This window comes from Carettochelys insculpta, chromosome 1 (genome assembly GCF_033958435.1).
Source record: "Carettochelys insculpta isolate YL-2023 chromosome 1, ASM3395843v1, whole genome shotgun sequence".
Classification (NCBI taxonomy): domain Eukaryota; kingdom Metazoa; phylum Chordata; order Testudines; family Carettochelyidae; genus Carettochelys; species Carettochelys insculpta.
The window spans coordinates 144,957,275-144,978,935 of record NC_134137.1 but is presented as its reverse complement, the minus strand read 5'-3'; the positions used below and the strand labels follow the sequence as shown (position 1 = coordinate 144,978,935).

At 41.2% G+C, this 21,661-nt stretch overlaps 1 protein-coding gene across 1 annotated transcript in view; it reads right to left on the bottom strand.

The window, feature by feature from the left end:
* Positions 1–366: 366 nt before the first annotated feature.
* The window catches only part of CLCN4 (chloride voltage-gated channel 4), a 57,497-nt gene continuing 36,202 nt past the window's right edge, over positions 367–21,661 (bottom strand). The window contains exons 8-12 of the mRNA XM_074983344.1: positions 20,897–21,442; positions 16,716–16,902; positions 10,631–11,029; positions 4,168–4,384; positions 367–2,867 (exon numbers count right to left, since the gene is read on the bottom strand). Coding sequence (XP_074839445.1) covers positions 2,777–2,867; positions 4,168–4,384; positions 10,631–11,029; positions 16,716–16,902; positions 20,897–21,442 — 1,440 coding nt within the window. The 3' untranslated portion in view covers positions 367–2,776. The remainder of the gene's footprint in view (positions 2,868–4,167; positions 4,385–10,630; positions 11,030–16,715; positions 16,903–20,896; positions 21,443–21,661) is intronic.

The window sequence follows — 21,661 nt, the reverse complement described above, 5'->3', positions numbered from 1 at the left end:
CCAAAATGTCAGGGTTAACACACATACTTTCTGGAAAAGCGCCTTGGTATCTTTAAAGCCCTTTGTGGTCAATCCGTTGATTTAGTGTTACATCTGCATAAAAACACAGTGAAATATCCATGACTGTGTGGGACGTTAACCAGAGAGAGCCCAATCCTACACTCTTAACTGAAAGCAATTCTGAGTCCCAGCATTAATGGGGGTTTGTGCCTGAGTTATACATGATGGACTTTCATCAGTTTAGTTAGCACCAATCCAAAAATGTAATTATTAACCACAGCCAAAAATTGAACTCACACAAGAATTTGAATTAGCAGCCTTAAATGAGCTTAAATAAGACAGCAAACAAAACACCTGGAGGGAGAACACATTCTTTTTGCTTTATTTTTAAATAAATAAACAGTTTGTAATATTAAGATGTTGTACTGCAGTGTTGTTTTCCAAATACAGTGTAAGACCATTTTTCCTGAAAGTCATTGCATGGGGCTGATCACTTCATACATAACTTAGGTAATCACAAAACTGAATAAGAGAGATCCCAAATAATCCAACAAGCTTGACTGGTGAAATTCAAAGTCATATTGAAAAAAATGCTGCTTCACTTACTTAACACTACAAACGTCTTTGTTACTAGCATGTAACTCAGTCTTATTTTAAAATAAATTCCAACATTACTTTTGAACAAGGTGCAACAGGTGAACTGCTTTACACAGTTCAAAAACCAAAGCAAAACAATACTCTTTCCTATGTAGTGATTCCAACACCGAATTAAATGAGATCTTCTAAGACTCTTGAAAGGTTTTGTGTTCTGCTTTACCAAAACCAAAAAATAGCAGTTCGTATTACAGTGACTGACAAGTAAGGGACTGGTACATGTTTCCTTTGTCCTGTTGTTTTTCTCACAGAAGGCCTCCTGGTGCAGAATACTTTCAAATACATGTCAGAAGCTGAGCCTAACTGAGCGCAGTCCATGCATAACAAATGTGTAATATGTCCTTGCATCATTAATCATCATTCATCATCAAAGATTTTATTCACCCATTTGGTTTGACATCATCCTCGGTCCAACAGCTTAAAAGCAAGTATTGAACTGTAGTTGCATAAATTGAGTTATATACTAAAGTAGCAAATTCCTCGCTCTTAAACTAACCAAATTCTGTGAAACTTAGATTCTGCAGAATCACTTAAGGCTGGGATCTGTATTTCAAGGGTTTGTCCAGTAACTTCTGAGATGCCTTTTGGGCATAGCGTATGGACATAAAACACTAATGTTAGCATAAAATGCTTTTGTACTGTGGGAATTATGTAAGCCATAATTTATAGCTCTGATAATCATATTGGGTGTCTGTTATTATTGGTGACAGCCTTCAAAAGCAGTCATTCTCTTGGGCTCAGAAAACCTAATGTGGTATTAAAAATAGCCTCCTTTCTTTCAGAGATAGGGGGTGTAAGTGATAACAGCATTTGGCCTTCTGCATTCAGACTATTATAGTCTCTTAAAATACAAAATGCATACTTTCTGCATCCCACAGAGCACCAGGAAGTCTTTAGGGCCAGGTTACCACAGTTACCTCCAGCATACCTTAAGTTATTTCCATTTAAACCTCACATTTTGGGAAAATAAGTGACATAATAACAATTGCTTCTTTTGCACCCTTGTGCAAGCTTGGTGCTATTGAGGATTGCAACATGAATCCTGTACAAGCAGCTTAAAGAGTGAGTAGCTCTACTAGAAAATAAACATTTCAACCATGCTTTGTTAATTTAAGGGATCTCTTAGCAAGTGCAAACAATTGCCAGGGGAGGAATAAGGAATAAACTGGAACAGGACAGAAATCACTGGAGAGCTTCATTTTTCTCTTTCTCCTATTTACACAGTGGGAGATAGGTGCCTAAATCCCATTGACTTTCAGTTAGAGTTGGGTATCTAATTGCCTTTTGTGCCCTTGAAAATCTCCCCCCCACACCATCTTTTTTCCACAATAATAGCAAACTACATGTTACTAAATATTATGGTACCAGTATACCAATTTTGCATAGAGAAATAACGAATCCTTACAAATCAGTCTCTGCATTTTAAAAATAATAGAGAAGAGCTGATTGACAAAACTACTCAACTGGGTGGCTTGAAGCAGGGAACAAAGGATAGGGTGTTTAAAGTGAACAGAAGTGTATTTTACAGCCTTGGTTCCACTCCAGCATCAATTGACTTTTACAAAAATAAATGAAGATGACAAACTTCTCCATAAATATGGTTTTTCCATGAAAATATGTTAGTATAGTTCAGGAGTAAATAAATATCCAGGACACCAGTAACAAATAAATCAATGTGAATTATACATGCTCAGTTCTCTAGTTTAGAACACAAAGCTTTACAGCTGTAACTAACTTTCATAAGTGCCTGCCAGTCTTCACACCTGTCTAATATGTTAGTGTGAATGTGGGTGTGTTCTCCCTGACTCCTGGCTCCTTCTCTTCAGACCACATCACTTAAACCTGTATCACTTCAGACCATGTTACACATATCAGCAGAGCTGTTAGGAAACTCATTGAAGAAATATAGCTTGATGTTTCCAGCTATAGGGAATGTCTTACCCGTCCACTTGATTAAATAAGTCTCACTCAATCCAATCCTGTCTGCTATAGCTGAGTTTTGAGCCACTTCTCATACACAGTGCATTTTTCTCTTTAAACAAAAAAAATACTGTATGCAGCTTTTGTGTTAATCTAAGAGAGATTCCATCGAGGTTATTTCTTCCCATCTTAGGTTACCTGTCTAGTTAAACATGATAGATTCTGGGTCCTGATTTGCCATTTGAGCCATATGTCTTAACACATCCTTTTTAGTTATTATGCCCAGCAGCCTTCTGGAAGAGAAGAAGAAATGAAAGGTGAATCATCTTTATATCTCATCTATTTTTTTTTCCTGTTCTGCCGCAGGGTCCTTTTTTGAGAGCTTTCATATGCTGTGATAAATCCCCATTTAGTCTCCAAAATAATGACTAAAAACAAAACAAAACAAAAAGAAAATAAGTGCACCCTATTCCTACCCAATAAGGACAAGTAAGTAACAGATATCATGTGTATTATACATAAACTGCATTGGTTCTCTTTTCTCCTTCTGTGGAGAATCTACTCCTCTCTGTGTTCAAGTGACAACTGTAATTAAGGAAACAGTATTTTGTTTGAAAAAATAATTCGGTTCACTCCTAAGCAGAGGGCTACCAGCACCAGACCTGAGCAACACATAACCATTTAACCGTCAAACCCAGGTCTAACTGGGGCCTATGACTTGTGCTGGCATTCTACAGAAGGGTGGCTTTCAGCTTGGGTGTTCTTTTTAAATAATTCTGATGCCTTTACTCTCACAGCATAGCACCTTGCTCCTGTTGTCTTTAGTGGGACTATAACAAGAAATAATGAATAAGAGTTTTGGAATTTGTTCCTTAGTAAGTTATTAACTAGCAGTACAAGAGCCAGCTGTGTGACACTTTTAGGCAATATCTGTACAGCGGCGTTATTCCTGAATATTCCCCAATGCAGACAAAGCTATTGTTTTGCACTTTTGATTCAGCTTCTCATCAGATTATATTCTATCTTCTGTCTCTTATGGGGTTTTAATTCACACATGCCTTCCCTTTCTGTCAGACAAAACTGAATAGATTTATTTTCCTTGGTTGCCATCCACATCATGCTATTTATGAGCACTTCAGTCTGCCTGGAAACCAACAAATCCTTTGCAAACAGAGATATTTTGCCAACTCTGCATTTGTACTTGTTTAAAAACAAAATACTAACTGCTTCTAATGCCACTTATCTTAGATATAGCAGCTAAATCACAATACAGTGCAGAGAAGGGAATATAGTCTAAGCATGTGCTCAAAGGCAACCAAGACATCTTAGCTGCTAACTCTAGTTATAGCTAGATTTTTTCTCTGACTCCTTGGGTAGACACATGACCTGCCTATCTTATTTTGCCCACCTCTAATGTAAAGAAAATGATAATATTTACCTAGCTGATTTCATAGGCTGTGGAGAATTAGTTACTCTTAGTATATTCCTTTGGAAAACGAAAATGCTATATTTATTATTGTTGCAGCAAAGCTGCAGTTCCACTTTCCTCTCCTGGAAATACTTAATTTTCTCAGTTCATCTCTATATACCTACCCGCTGCGTGTGACAAGACATTGTCGGAGCCCAAGTTTCCGAAAGATGTCTACCACTGTCTCCATTGGTGTGTGATCAGTTACTGTGAAAGGGCTCAAATTGAGAATGCGCCGTAACTTCAGTGGGTGAGGGCTATTGGCTGGGAGCTCTGGTGGATCTTCAGTAAAATACATGATGGAATTGCTCACCACCCCATCTTGACGCTGTCTTGCATTCTCTGGAGTACAAAGATATCAGGCAAATAGCAGACCAAACTCACGTACACCAACCAGTATTTGGAAATGAACAGTTACATTTGCTTTTAGTAAGCCTAGGTCTCCTAAAATGGGATGACAGAGCATATCACTCACATTTCACAAGGCCATCACAGTAAATCAAAGACTCCTATTACAAAATAAATGCAAAGTAGTTTCTGATAGTGTGAGCCTTTTATTTTGCTTGGCACATCTTTACCAACATGCAATTTCTTGTTGGTATGTGAACTGCCATCATTCTCCTTAAATTCAAATGTTTTACGCTATTCATTTTAGCCCACAAGATTCACCACAAGGGTGTAGCGGTATGTGAAACCTCCATCATGGTGGAAATGTGGAACTTTTGCTATACCTGTGCTACTGATTTGGACATTGTGCCTTCTACACCATCACAAAGGGGAAATCCAGAAACAACACTACCTCTCAGGGGTTGTGTAGGAGTCACAGTCATAATTCCAGGATTGCTGAGCCACCACATGCCCTGCCCACAGGTTGGGTGCAGAGGTGGAAAAAGTACCCAGAAAGTTACTTGGGTAAAAGTGAAACTGCTTTGGAGGGAATGAACTTAAGTAGAAGTTACTGATGTCCGTCTGGAAAACTACGCGCACACACATCACATCTATATTGTGCTCAGGTACCCAGAAGTTAAAGTAGCTGCTGCACATTTACTCAAGTAACTTTTTGGGTACTTTTTCCACCACTGGTTGGATGGGAGGGGCAGAGACTGTCCCTTGAACCTCTGTATAAAGCCACACAAATTTGTTTACTTCAGCTTTCTGTTGGGAAAATGTTTGGTTCCTTCTCCAAGGAAAAGGAGCAATAGTGTGGGCATAAATCCTGAGCTAAAAGAGTTTGAGCACCTCAGTTTTCTCAGCTGTGCATATTTGCCCATACCCAAATCAAAGCTCTCACTGGCACCTTGATCAAGCTGCAAAGTGAAGTTTTCACCTGGATTTTATGACTACTAATACACACTTTTCATGTAATTTATACTCTCACAGTTTGCTTTACAATTATTATTAGCATGGAAATAGCTGTGGTTCTTTACACTTTTCTCTGTGCTAGCTGTTCGTTACAGCGTATGGTGCTAACAGATGAGAGGAAATTTCAAGAATGGTGATAGACACCTCCCTTCTGCCTAACATAAACACATCTTGTTTTTTTTAAAAGAAATCATAGCAAATTCTAAGCATTTTCCTTTTTGATTGATTCGGTTTGCTTCTGTTCTTGAGAGGCACAGGAAATTGGAGACAGTAAGTGCAAATATATATTCTTGGAGCTCATTTCCATCAATCAAAGTGAAGAAACCTGGTCTATGACTTGTAATGTGCAGACAGTAATGATTTCCAACACATTCCTACTGTATTTTTTTTTCTGTTAAAGATTACTTTGTTGTAATATCACTGGAATCAGAACAGCTCCAGTTCACACCTTATACCACTGTATCACATGACTTTGAACCTTCTCACCCTATACATCACACATACCATTGCAATTTACAGGAATGATGCTAACTGTGTCTCTTTTTGTCTTTATTTATACTTCTCACTTTCAAAAGTTAATGTGCCTGCAAAGATCTTCGATATATCAAGCTATGGGTTTATGTCATCTAGCTCAAGGTGATTCATTTAGTTTGACTCGGGTCAAGAAATGTTCTACACGTAAAAAACCATGACTAAATCAGCTCATTATTTTCCCTTCTTTATCTACAAAAGAAGTGACATGCACTGAACTATTGGTTACCATTTTTCCAGAAGTACCTCTCCCTGCAAACTCACAGAGATCCTAGAAAACAGTGATAGGCCAATGCCATTATTTTACTCCTGAAAGTAAAATTTGTATCTCTAGAGATGGTACTTTTGCAAGTGATATTGTTGGTCTGAATTCAGTGGTACCATAAATATAGTGAGATGTGTATTTGAGGAATAAATGCACTACGAATTTAGCAAAGTGATAAAAAACAGTAATTGCACAGATGTATTTCAGTCACTAAATGTAAGTGTGCAAAATAGATCTAACTTAACCCAAGGAGCAAAGCAGCCCCAAAGGAAGGGTCAGCATATTTGCTGACTCCACTGAACCAAAGTGATCAATAGAAGATGACTCCTGTCAGATTTAGAAGGTGAATTAGTCCCTCCAGATTTGGAAATGGCCTCTTAGATCCAAGTTACCCAGACGTGCTTCAAATCCCAACCTGGTTAAGCTACCTGTCTCTTAGATCCCATACGTGGGGTTTCTCTTTAGTGGAAAAGTACACTGTTACCCAACATGTTAGTTATCCTGTTTGAATGAATACAATGTTAAACATGGCTTGTACTGGTACATGAGAATGGTTTAAAACCTTGTTCGCTAGTTATGTCTAGCCATAAGTAATGCAAAATCAATGTGATTACACCACTTTTATATTAAAAGTGGGCATTTTTCTGCTTAGATAAACAGTTCTACATCTGCCTCACCTTCATCTTCTGCAACCATCAGTGTTTTTAATTCAGAGTATGTCTGTACTGGAGAGCTATGTCATACAATAAAATGAGTTAACTTATTTGAACTCACATGATGTGAAATACTACTTTTGCTCGAGGTTTGGACAAACTAAGTCATATTTAAATGTGCATTTGGAGGTGGTGGGTGACATGGCTAATGAGTTACTGTTTGAGAAAGTCAAGGGGACTGCTCTAACACAGCTTGAATCTTTCCACCGAAACCCTCTCAAATGTTCAGTGATAAGCACCAATACCCTCTCCCAACCAGAATCCTCACATGGAGGCTCAGTTCTCTCGCTAGCGTTATTCACATGCAGCATAGTGGATTTAGGAAGACATCACATGCTCAAGTGCCAAAAGTATGCAGATGACGCACAGCTTCTGCTATCCTACATACTGGCATTAAATTAGCCCAATATTTGGCTGAGACCAATTCATGGACAGAAAACATCTGGCTGAAGTTAAATCTGTAAAAGACTGGGGTTATGTTGGTTGGCAGAGGAGTTTACAGCCACAGTGAAGTCTCCTGTGGTTAGCAAAATACACCCACAATTGGTTAAGCCAGTCTGCAGTTTGAGTGCTTTTGAACTTCTCACTGACATTAAGCTGTCACATGGTAGCAGTCACAACTGTCTTCTACAGCTGGCTAGAAGATGTCATCCAGTCCTGGTGGCTGAAGACCTGGCCTCAGTAATGTGTATTTTTGTAACTTCCAAATAGATTTCAGCAATGCAATATTCCTGGCATACAACCATAAAGCCCTGAGTACAGAAGACAGCAGCACATGGGCCACCATGAACTCATCCAACTGGTCCTCTGCTCGTTACACTAGATTTACTGATTCATGTTCAAAATCACTAGTCTTTTCTTCAAAGTGCTCAGTGGCCTGGGGCCAGCATACTTAATGAGAACTTCCAACTGCCTCGTAGCTCCAGAGCATGAACCACCAGAAACCTCACCAGCTTCCTTTCCAAAAAGCAAGGTGCACTTTAGCCTTGCCTTCACTAATTGGTACACAAGGCACACATTTACATAAAAATATGGAAAAAACAAAATTAATACAAATGTCAGAAAACATGCAATTTGTCCCTGTGGAGAGGAAGAAATAAATGAGGAAAGAAGACACATTATGTTTGTGGTAGAATCTGATGCCCAGATTGATGGCTCTTTTATACTATGGTGCAGGGCTCAAAAAGAAGCAAAGAGAAATGAATAGGAGTCCTTCTGAGGTACAAAATTTAAATTAGGATTTTGATTTATGGGAGATGCACATTAAATCATATACAATCACCATGTATTATGAAAATTAACATGCTTAATTAACAGATTATTGCAAAACTGGTGTAATAAGACATCAGATTCAAGCAAATGGCAGCTGTTATTTCCCTTGGAGGCCCACCACCAGCAGAAATGTATGGGAAATAATTATGTATAGCCAACAAGTTCTGAATGTTTTAGGAAAGCTTATCAATGAAGAAATGTTCTTTGATTTTTAATGCTTAATTTGGCCCCAGGTCAAATAGAATAGATTTTAATTAGAGCTGCCCAGGAATCACATGTTTTTACTGCGGAAAATTTGTATTTCAGAGAAACCATTTTTCTGAGAGAAAAATATTTTGATAGAAAAATGAGCACCAGCTTTCATTTTTATTTAACTCTGCACTAGTGATAAAAAAACATAGAGGCAGGACCATATATCCATGTTCTTCCCGGCAAACAAACTCATCTTGTTGCCAGTTAGCATCACCACCAGAAAGTATAAGTCCTGGTTATTTATACCCATTTCAAATGATACCTGATCTCTCTACTTTTGAATTAACAGGCCTGATTCTTTCCTGCTTGCAGCTTTGCTGGTTACTGATATTGGTGCAACATTAGTGCAATAGGACTGCACTGCAGCATGGCAGCCTGCTGAATGTTCACTACATGAGGACACAAGGTACAAGACAGGCAAGTCAGGCTCAATGCATCTCATTTGTATTTTCAAATGCCCACGAGGGAGTTTAGGGAGTTGAGGGTGGGAAGCACCTTAAAAACAGTTTGAAAGAAAATGTTATAAAATGCAAAATCTATATATTTTATTAAAAAGTGCCACTATTTGGTCTTTATATCTTTTTTCAACTTTCAAACACCGGTGTATTTTGCTCTTCTGATCCTGCCATATGTTGTATCTTTTGTTTCTGCCACAGGAAGTGACAACCTCTAGGTAAAATAGAGATTAAAAGAGACACCATCACAACTATTGGCTTAATTAGCCTGTAAAGCCTAACAACTGTCTTACTACTGAGGTTATTACATTGAGGACTCCTTCCTTGTGATATGGGGTGAGGGGGAGGGGAAGACAAGGAGTGGAGATGGGGGTATTAAGTTAAAGCTGTTCAAAAAAGAAGATGGCCTTGAACTTTGTCTACATTTAGATGAGCTAGCTGCCCATGGTTTTATGTGTACACTGCTCCATGAATTCAGTAACTTTTGAGTCTCTGGTATTCTGTTAAACCTACAATGATGAAGTAGATTCCAAAGTAGGCACAAAGAGTTCTTCCATTCTTTGTGCTTTATATCTAGATTGATATGAATACAGATACAGATCCTACGGCAGCAATCATCAGTTTTGGAGGATGGGAGATTGGAAATCATAATAGATAGACGCCTGAAAGTAACAAGTAATTTAATTTTTAGGTCTAATATTACTTAGGGGTAGCTCCACATAGGGACAAATTGGGAGGCAAAGCTCTGAAAAGTTAGGTATTACAAAGCTCAGCATTGCAACACTTAACTTCCTTTTGTAGGTCGAGGCCTTAGGAAGTATCCTGGTAGGTACAGCAGCTTAAAATGTCGAGTACAGGGGTTACAGACTCAGAGAGCTTTGGAATGGGCTACAGAGCAAGTCTTCCTTTTGTGAAAAAGTCCCTGTAAGCAAGGTCTGACACCAAAATAGCTGCTATTTTCTATTGATAGATTTTATTTTCCTCCACTTATCTGAAATCACATCACTGGTCTTTCAGGTCACCAAGGTCTGCAAGATTTAAATACTTGACAATTAGAATAACTATGATGCAATAACAAAAATTAACACAATGTGGCAGCAGCACTTTGCCCATTGTTATGTGATGGCTGGGATTCACAGCTGTCTTGGGACTTTTACTGCTGACAGTGACAAGAGATTTGGTTGGAGACTAGAGATTCTACTGACCAGGGTTTCATTTGACTTTCACCTATTTGAAACTGGTTTAAACCAATGCCTTTAACAGAACTACTTCAGGTTCACCTCAGCATAACAGAGCGTGCAGTTAAGCCCTAGAAATTGGCTGAAGGTATGCTATAGTGGACAGGCTGCTTGGCACGATTTGTATAAAGATGAAAGCAGTCCTGTAGCACTTTAAAGAATAACAAAATAATGTATTGGGTCATGAGCTTTTGAGGGACAGACTCACTTCAGAATTTTCCAGATCTGAAGAAGTAGGTCTGTCCCACGAAAGCTCATCACCCAATAAATTATTTTGTAAGTCTTAAAAGTGCTAGAGGACTGTTTTGTTTGTTTATTTGTTTTGTGAAGATACAGACTAACACAACTACCTCTCAGGATAAAGAAGGTTAGACACAGCTTTCCACATCTTGTGGAGTAAACATTCAGATTTGTTCTTATTTACCTATTCCTACATGCTTCATGGTATCATTAATAACCTTTACATTCCCATTAAAATCTATATTGTATTCTGTACTCACTTATCGCAAGAATCAGTTCTCGTCTCTGTGCAAAACCAATGAGACGCTCTGAGTCTTTGGAAACGACCACTGGAAAGCCATTGTAATCAGTCTCTTTGATTAATGTCTCCACGTCTTCTACTGTCATGCTATCCTGTGTCAGGACAGAGAGTGGAGGCTCACCACGCCTAGGCCTCATGACATCTGTTGCTAAGGTTCGGTGTGTGAATTCATCCTTAACATCCAGAAATGGGTAACCATTCAAATGGATGTGTGCCTCATAGATCCCTTCTTTCCCAAAGGCATCTGCTACCCACTTGCTGGTCACAGCTGCAGCCATTAGAGGTACAATATACTCCAAGCCTCCAGTTAACTCGAACATAATCACCACCAGAGAGACAGTCATTCTAGTAACCCCACCTGCCGAGAAAAAGATCATTCAGTTTCCCCCCTAAATATAACAGCAACAACAACAAAAATTTCTGTATTTATCAACTCTTCTGGCTTTCCAGGATCTTACATTCATTAAGGCATGGAATTATTCAAACTCCTCCCTGTGTGGTGTTCATTGAAAGTACAGGTTTCCATTTCATCTGCTATAATTTGGATCAGAAAAGTCACAGCGACATGCTCAGTCCAAGTTTGTTAACACGTGAAAAGCAGGTAATTATGGCCTATAATACCTGCATGGAGTTTAGATTATTTAAATAATATGGCACAGGAGCAAAGTGCGCATACATCTGAACTAGATATGTGACATACTAAACCTGCATTTGGGTCAATAAACTACTTAGCCTGTATTTCTAGGAAATTTGATGCTAACGTGCAGGCATAACTACTGGAGACGTGTATTTTCATTACTGACTTCTTCATTTAAATACAATTGCTCATATCAAAGGTTTAATTTGAAAACATATTTGACTAAGTATTACTCTCTTAGGCTACATCTACACTAGAGAGTTTTGTCGACAAGACCCATGGAGCATCCACATTACCAGGGCATTCAGTCAACAGTAAATCGGCAGAATGTGGCACTTTTGTCAACAGTGTTCTGCTGTCACCCTGATGAGGCAGAACACTTCTCTCGACAGAGATCTGTTGACAGAAAGCCAGTCTGAACATTTGGGATGGGGGGGCTCTTCTGTTGACAGAAAAGGCCTCCAGGGCACCACGGAGCTGCCCTAGGGGATGCCCTGTCCACAGCGATTGGCGCTCTATGGTCCCAGTCTGCAGCCAGTGTTAAACCTGTAGGGAGCTATGGAAACCCCATGGCAGGCAGCTGAAAGCGTGGAAGCAGCAGAACTACAGACTGCTTCTCCCCATGCCCTCACAGCCACTCCTTCCCTGCTGATTCCTGAAAGATGGCAGCCAGCCAGCCACAGGGGCCCTCTGGGGACCAGCTGAAGGGGTCCCAGCAGCCACCTTGGGCACAAAACATCTGCCCCCCTCCTGGACCAGGCTTGAGGTCCAGGACCTGCTGGGCATGTGGGTCAAGGAAGAAAGCCTCCTCAACCCCTTGGCAGAGTGGAGGAATGCCCCCACATACACCTGTCTGGCCACCTCCCTGGCAGCATGGAGCCACCCCACCCGCACTATGGAGCAGGTGTAGACAAAGGTTAAGGAACTCCACCAGGGTCAACCTGGGCCCTTGACACCAGGTGGAGATCTGGTGCAGGGCCCGCCACCTGCCCCCACTATAGGGAGCTGCATGAGCTCCTGGGGTGATGACACCTTCACACCTATCTCCCCCATTGACACAACATAGCCCTCCCCAGCTGGAGCCCAAGTAGGAGAAGGAGGACCAGCTGCAACCCAGGACCCAACCCCTGCTGGAGGCAGACATGGGGTACAAGGCCAGTGGCAGCTCCCTGGTTATCACCCTGGACTTCAGCCCCTCCAGCGAGGCCCTCTCCAGAGCTGTTCAATGATCCCTCCAATAAGTACCACACACATCACACAAGCCAGGGCATGGGAGGCCAGCGCAGATGGGGCATGCTGTGAGCGTCGCCCAAGCCAGCTTGGGCAGGACCTTGTGTTGCAGTCCAGGCACATGGAACCATGTGCAAGGCAGCATGTCCCTCCCAGACCCAACAGGAAGCCCCCGAGCATGGACGCCAGCCCACTGTCAGCTGTACAGGAACCCGGATGAGCCCCAGGCAACAGGGGAGTGTGGGCCTGCCAGTCCCTGCCATGTCTGGAAACAGGGTAGCCACACAGATGCCAGCCTGACCCCAGACCCTCCACAGTGCACAATGGCATGTCCATGACCCTGACTGAAGCTCTCAGTTGTGGACTATTGTCCCAGCCTCAATTCTCCAGCACAGGGTGGCATTGTGGAACACCTGTGCATTGTGTGCCCTGCCTGACCACCCGACATAAATGTTGAGGAACTGTGCACTATGGTTGACCAGGGCCTGCAGCACAATGGAGAAATATCCCTTTCGGTTGACGAACTTGTTCATGCTATGGTCTGGGGCATGGATGGGGATGTAAGTGCTGCTGATAGCCCCAAAGCAGTTGGGGAACCCTACGGTGGTGAATCCAGCCATGACCACATTTGCGTCTGCCAGACAGGCAACCCTGTGCAGCAGAAGTGTATTGATGGCTGTCCTGACCTGCAAGTAGAGGGGACCAAACATACATCAGGGACGGAGGGAGGAGGCTCCTAGGCGGGGCATCTCCCCCTAACCCCTCCTGTTCTCTCCCCCTGAGCTCTCTGGGTGTGATCCCCCAGTGTGAGGCTGCCTCTCTGGCAGCACATATGAGTGAAGGTGGGATGGCACAGTCTTCCAGGGATGGGTCTTCCCCGCCCAACCTCTTGCACCCCTGACCCCATTCCCTGAGGGTCCTCCCTTGGGCAGGACACCCTATCTTCACCCTTCCATGAAGGGCTTGCAGCCCAAGAGTGCCTTACTTCCACGAAGACGGCCCCACTGGTGGACCTCCCCTCACTGAATTGGTTCTCAATGGAACGGTAGCTGTCTGGGGCGGCAAGCTTCCACAGGACAATGGGGACCCACTTCTTTGTAGACATGAAGGGCTGCAGCCTGGTGTCCTGTCTCTGCAGGGTGGGGGCAAGCCAGGTACAGAGCTCCAGAAAGGTGTCTTTCTGCATGTGGATGTTATGGAGCCACTGCTGGTCATCTGACTGCCCCATGATGAGCCGGTCCCACTAGTTGGAACTGGTGTTGTGTCTCCAGACCCATCTGAGCACTTGGTGTGGGAGGAAGGCGAGCACAGATGAGCCTGTGAGGCAGCCAAGGCATGCTCCTCGAAGGTGGTTCCAGGTCGCCTTCCCTGGGGAGGAGGAGGATGACAGCCATAAGGATGTTCAGCAGATGCTGAAGCATCTCTGGGTGGGGCCAATGCAAGCCCAGGGGCTGCTCTGACAACATGGCTATCCAGAAAGCACTCTGTTTCTCTCAGAAAGTGTTTGAGCCCTATTGTAGCAGCTGTGCTGTCCACATTGTGTAGGTAGGCAAGCCTCAGGATGGACAGGGTATGGGGATTGGTGGGGGGGCAGGCCTCACCAGGGCTCCCAGAAAGGACTGCTGGCCACCCTGTCTGACAGGGTGCTGGAGGCTGTTCTGTCAACAGAGTGGCCAGGCAGTCCCACCATTCTCTGTAAACAGAACAGATTGAAAGACTGATCCACTTTGGTGTCTGGATACAGTCTGTTGACAGAAGTTTCGTCAGAAGATATTTTCTGACAGAAACTTCTGTCAACAGATTGCTCTATTCTAGACGTAGCCTTAAAGAAGAGGAAATGTGAAGGGAACTGTATTAAACATAGCACACTCCTTGATCAACCTCTTGTAACTTGCTTGTTATAATTTAAACAGCTTCCTTGAAATGCATTTTTGTAGTTTGGTTTGTGATGCCCTTTGTACCGAAATCAATTCTAGTATCAACATTCTCCATTATGGTTGGTGTGATTTTATAAGCAATCTGTTTGCTGCTGAAATTTGCATTATGGGATATAAAGGCTCACATAATCACTGTATAAACACTATATGTTTTTCCTGGTAATAAGTCAGAAAGATAAATGTGATAATTTTGTATTGTTAAGTCTCAAAATAAAGTGCCATTGTTTAGATTAGATAAAAAAGAAGATAGGTAATTAAAATTTGGCTTTTATACAACAACATGGGTAATGCTATGGGTATGCAATTATTACATAGCCAACATGGGTATGTAATTATTACATAGCTATTTGTGACATATAAACACAGAATATGATTGCCTACTAATGGATACATGGTAAAGAACATATATATGTGTACATGTGTGTGTATTTGTATATATGTATATACACACACATTCACATATTATATACATATATATAAATAAAAGTAACTCAATTATAACAAAGCCTGGTCTACACTTAAAATTTGCTGGTATAGCTATGTGCACTGGGGGTGGGATGGGAGAATCCATGCCCTAAATGACATATCAATGCCAGGAAAAGCACTGTTGTGAAACACATTTAAACTGATACAGGATTTCTTTTTCCAGACTATCCTGTTTTGTTTAGCAATTAGTATAAGCTGTGTGGGCAAAAGCACTCTTTTGATTGTATAGTTACATCTGCATTAGTAGGTTTTATTGTAAACAATGCCTAAGTCTGTGATGTATGTCCCAGCATTACTGCATAGTCCAAATATCAAGTGGCAGTGGAAATGATATAGGATATGGGTCAGGTAAAAAACGAAGGAAGAAGTAATATGGTTGGAGTTGATATTTTCACATTTCAGTTCCATCTATAACTGGACATTGGATATATGAGATTTAGTTTATATCAATGGCCTTCCTTTAACAATTAGCATGGAGGAGTGAGGAGCATTCTACTTGAAGTCAATAGCAAAATTCTCACTGATTCAAAGGAATCAGGTTTTGACCTGTAATCCGAGATGAAAGACTGAATACATCTTGTGTGATTGGTAATGGGTTGCAGATCCTTCACTTCTAGAGCAATGATTTCAATCTAAGTAAAATTGGTAGTGACCAATGATTGTTTCCCTTGGCTCAATAGTAGAATATTTTAAATCAGTGAGTAACTCCAGTTCAATTACAGTTGAAATCACAGCCACCAAAAATGAGCAAGCCTCTCAGGAGGGATTCCCTTTTCCCAGTGTTTATTAAAAAAAAACCAAAAAAAAAACCAAAAAAAAAAAACCAGAGAGGTGACTCAGTGTAACTGGGTAGGGAGAGCTAACTACCCCTTCTTCTATAGATCATGTTTACAGTAAACCCTCCATTTAATGGACTAATGGAGGGGAGGGGTGTCTGTTATACCCAGAAGTCTGCTAAATGCAAGGGTTTACTGCCCCCACCAGGATCCCTCAGCCCCATATTCCTGCCCCTTCCCCCCAAAATAGAAAGACCTCAAAAACATAAAAAAACAAACAAACAAACAAACAAAAAAACCCCGACACTCACCAAAGCTGCAGCTGGAGGAATCCCCGGACCCTGCCCAATCTCAGATCCTGCCATGTGTCCAGGACCCAGCTGCCATGTGCAGCTGGAGCTGCCTCACTTCCTGTGGTGGGAAGAACCCTGCCACACATGGCTGAAGGCACCCAGCCGAAAATGGCTGGAGGAGCCCCACCATGAGTCTAAAGTCACCTTGCCATGTGCTGCTGGAGGTGCCCTGCTATGCACGAGTGGCTGAAGGGGCCACCTTGTGGCCTGTAGAAGCCACTGCTTCAGGCAAAGTTGCCATGCTCTCCTGCCACCCCATAAGTCCCGCCCCCACACCTTTTATTTTTGGCAGCCTAGTGAGGGGATTTGGAATTTAACAGACTCCAGTGGACTTTGGAACCATGAGGGGGATGGCCATTGTTCCCAAAACCTGCTAAATCCAGGTCCATATTATTGAGGGTTTACTGTAAAGACTATTGAAGGGCGCAACATAAGGAAGACTTCACTACTACTGCCTGTCCTGTGCCTGGTCATATAATTTGTTTCCAGGGTTGTCAGAGTGGCATTTTTACATGCTTCCATGAGCATGAAATTCTCTTAGCCATTAAAAAAACACAGTGCATCTGGAAATCATCTTGTTGCACATGCACAGATACACACAAATAAAGATCACCACTTATAGTACCTAGACATGCAGCAGCTCCCACCATAGCATAAAGCCCTGGGGTAACACAATCTGCCCCTGGTCTACACCAGTTCCTGAAGATGATCCAGTCGTGATGATGGTAGGCCAGCTGTTCCACTCCAATTCCAACCATTCGACCAGCCATGGCTCCCACCGCCATGCTGGGAATAAAGAGACCAGAAGGGATCTTAAATGAAACAGAGATGAGTGACAGTTTTGACCAAAAGTTCTCAGCTATGCACATAAGACGTATAGTAGTACAGCATTAATATCACTTTTTGGAGCTAGTGCCAAACAGCACAACTCTCAGAAAGTCTCTGTAGATCTTATCCTTGGTCTGAGATGGTCCTCAGCAACAAAGATGTTCTCTGAGGGTGTGGGGCCCATGGTGGCAGTGATGAATACATCACTTCTGGGACCAGCTCCCCCCGCCAAACATGCTACCCCACCCCACCACAGTTACTGCACCCAAGGGATGTCTTTGTCTCGTAATGATTGTAATTATACACATATTTTAAAAATAATATATAATTTAAATGCATTATTATCTAATTGACCTAATCAGAGTTCTGAATTTACACCAGCTTTCTTTCTCAATATTGGTATGAGCGATCTTTTTTTAAATCAAAAAATTGCACACTGTATAGTTTTAATTTCTCCTGTGCTGAAGGCATTGCTTTTTTGTTATCATACATTTGAAAAACAGAGGCTTAACTGTAAATACCACCTCGATAAGAACTGCTATCATATGGGACACTTTAAAACTTCATTGCTACTCTTTACCTTTATTTACTTTATTAGTGTAATTTAGATTGGTTTTAAATTAAACATCAATAGCATAAAAATTGAAATGAGGAGTCTGATGCTCATAAGTAGTTCATTTCTTCTTCTCAATTTGCTGTGTATCTTCCAGTAATTGCTATGAGCTATTGCCTTGCTGTATGGTGTACAGTCAAGTCACAAGCCACTAAGCAATACTACAGAAAACAAGAAACGAAAGAATTCATCACTGGAGCTTGCTAAGTAATGTTTTGCAATAAATCAAACATGTATTTCAGGTAGGGGAGATATTTATTGGTGTGGAAGAAAGTATTTGGCAGCCAATTATAAATTCTGGAGGGTTTTAAAATACTCTATTTTCAGAATTAAAAAGATATCTGCCCTGGGGGTTCTCAAACTTCATTCCACTCTGGTCCCGTTCTCCCAACAAAAATTACTACACGACCTCAGACCAGGGTGGGGGTGGGGATGGGCTGAAGCCTGAGCATGATGGGGCACCACTGACATGGATTGGGTGAGTAAAATCAAAGCCCAAGTCTTGAGCCCCAGGCAGGGACCTGTAACCTGAACCTTGCCACCTATGGCTGGCACCCTTGGGCACCTCGCACTGATGTTCAGGGTTTCAACTTCAACCCCAGGCCCAGCAAGTCAACCCCATTAAAACAGTCCACCTACAGTTTTAGAAGCTTTGCTCTACTCTAAGAAAAGGTAAGTCACTGGTAACGGCTGTGCGAGTTTCCCCAGCGTTCTCCTCCCTGTGTAAGTACGACTTTCTCTAGAGCAGAGTTTCAACTTTTGAGACCATGGAACAGCAAGCAATAATATTTTTATGCAGAATCCCTACGAAAGTTTTCTTTTAAAAAATGGCTGTCAGACCAAAAACAAACAAAAAACCCCAAAAAACAAACACCCACCCAAAACCAAACAGCAACATATACAGCAAAACAAAATGAAGTAATTTAACCAGGTAGCATAGCAATGAAGAACTAACATTGTGTTTGGTTTTAATAACATACCATCAGGTGTATTTTTCCAAACACTTGTGGAAGACCTGCCAGGTGATCATGGAACACCAGTGTTCCGCAGAAAAATAGTTTAAGAGACATTGCTCTGGAAAGCATTAAGCCTCTTTGCCTGTTCTGTCCTAGGCATCTCTCTTGATACTGCCAATTGATGCCGGTAGCTTTTTATACATGGACACCTGTCAACTAAAGAACTGTGATGAGATGGTTTTGCTACTAACCAATCATAATGATAACTTTGTGTCAGTATCAACCTCAGCCGCACCTGAACTTGAGACTTTAAGAGTGAAAGGTGTCACCATCCTATTTCAAATCCTCCGCCAGGTTCGTCAAATTATGTTAAAGCTATAGAGTCCAAGTTAAGTATTTAGATTCCTGCTTGTTCCAACAACTCAGGAAATCTACTTAAATTGAGAGAGGTAGTTAACTTATATGTTTAATAATTAAATAATTAATATCTTCAGCGCAAGAAAACCCACATTACTTGACTTAGATCATCATATTATTATTTTCAAAATCAATTCAAGAATAATAACCTCTTATAAAACAGAAAACCTAACTTGAGTTAAATCTTGTAAGAGTAGTACCATAAAGAATATTTCAAAATATGAGCATCACATGATAAAAATAGTAGGGTTTTTTGACTATGCATGCTCAATTCAAGCTTAATTTTGCAAGATGGACTTTAAGGCTGCATCTACTCTATAGTGATCCTTTGAAAGAACTTCTTCTGGAAGTTTTCTTCCAAAAAAAACTTCTTTTGAAAAAGCACGTCCACACAAAATAAAATAAAATTAAAAAAATAGCAGATTGAAAGATCAGTCCACTCTTTCAATAGAGAGCATCCACGCAGTCTCTGCTCTTTTGAAAGAACGGCCAGGGATTGAAAAATCTGGTGTCATGAGGACTGTTCTTTTGAAAGAAGAGCTCACACAGCATCTACACACACATTTTTTGAAAGATGCTTTCAGAAAAAGGTGCTCTTCCTCATCTGGGACAGCAAGAGGGCTGCCAGAAAAAGGGCCGCATTCTTCAATTTCAGATCAAAAAAGTGCATTTTATGTGTAGACACTCTATGTTTTTTTTCGAAAAAGGCCAGGCTTTTCCACAAAAACTTTGCTAGTGTAGATGCAGCCTCATAGTTTTAGCTTAGCATGTGGCATCAATAACATATTAAACTGGGTGGCTCAGCAGAATTTGATTCATTCTGCTATGGACAGATCCTAAATTAGGCATTGGGAAAATATCAGTTGGTTAAGATCTCACGGTTGGGTTTATTTCAACAGTTTCACATTTTGAAATAAAACCATGAATATCTGTGTGTGAATGAGAGCTACCAGTTTGTACAGACAAATGTATGTTTAGCAATGGGTCCCATCAACAAACAGCTAGCTACAATTTGCCTTTTTTCATTTTCTGTAGTTTGGGTTTACATAAAATGGAAACTGGATCAAAAAACCCCTGTTTGTTGGGGAGGGGTATTAAACCAAAATAACCCTTAATTGCTGTAGGTTCACCTTCCGATAGCCCCTTTTCTTTTTTCTTTTAGCCATTTGCTCTGATGTATTTAATTCTATACACTCTTTCTTTCTACAAAGCAAAACTTGACCAATACTATGAAAAAAAACCAAACCAAACCAATAAAACCTCTACTGATGGAATATTACAGATGAACTTTTATTTTAAAAGATGCACATTTGCATAATCTTATGCACTTTAAGTGTATTAAGTAGTCAAGAAATTCAACTTTATGGTTCCCACAATCAGTGAAACTTGGCTACACTGTACTTTATCGAAAAATGAATTCAACAACATATGCAACGATATAAAATACTCCATATTTCCAGGGGAGCTGAGTTACAGCTGAAGTGGGAATTATGTTGAATTGATTTACTGACAGAAGTGAATGTATATGCTCAACTGCAATATCTTTTTTAACCAAGAAAATCAATGATGCTTAGAAGACACAAGTAGGCTCATTCCAATACTACCTTCTTTGTATCCGATGCAAGGTGATGAGGAGCAGGGGAAGTGAGACATGTAACAATAGACAGTATGCTACAGCTAAACTTAGTTACTCTATATATGTCAACAAAATACAAAAGCTGAATGAAAAAAGTGAAATGATTTGGTGATAGCATCTTACAATTCAGCCCTGACACCAGATGAATCTGTTGCCCTCAAAGCAAAATCCTAATTAAGCCTTAATTTTCTAACACTTTGTGCTTCAGAATACACACATTCTCATACATATCCTTGGCATTACGGCAGATGTATGGAACCTGAATATGACACTCAAAGCACTAACACTAACCCGGTCTTGTCATGCAACTTGCCATATGGATTACAGCAATGAAGGTTACACACCCTCCAACCTACCTTCATGCCAAAAGTAAATATTGTGATGATAATTTTGAAAATCAGAGCCAGGGCCAGCTGCCACATGGCAGTGTAGACTCCAGTGCCAGCAGGTCTGTCAGGGATGTCATCTACAGGCCTGGTCATGTTTGGGTCATTGATATAGTCACAGAGTTGTGAGGACTCCAGAGCACCACAGTCATTGAAAAGCTCAGAGATCAGTTCACTGGTGCTCCTCCGGGTGTATGGATTAGGATAGGCGATGATGGCAGTGATAGCAGTCACCACAATAACCTCTAGGACTGGGTACTTCCCAAGTCTAGTTGTTTTGCGCCTCCTGCACCATGCAATATTGCAGCGGATAAAGAGCGTCCCCCAAAGACCTCCAAAAACTCCAAGCAGAATGAAAGGAAAAAGTTCAGCCATATACCAAGGGGTGTGGTACTCCACATAAAAAAGAACTAGTCGGCTGTTTCCAAATGGATTGATGGATCTCAGAGTAAAGGCAGCCACAAGAGCAGCAAAAAACGACCTCCAGAGGGTTTTGAGGGGAAAGTAATAACTAACCTAAAACAAAGAGAGACAGTGAATGCTCAACTGAGTGGGAAGTAAGGTGCTTGATTTGATTACTTTCTTTTCATTGCCCCATGGCCCCAGCTTCATTCTGTATAGGGTTAGGATGATTTTGCATACATGGGTGTGTCTCTGACCAGAATGTGGTCTCACATCTATAAGGAAAGCTTTTTCAGATTTCAAGAGGAAATATCAAAAAATGAACATGAACAT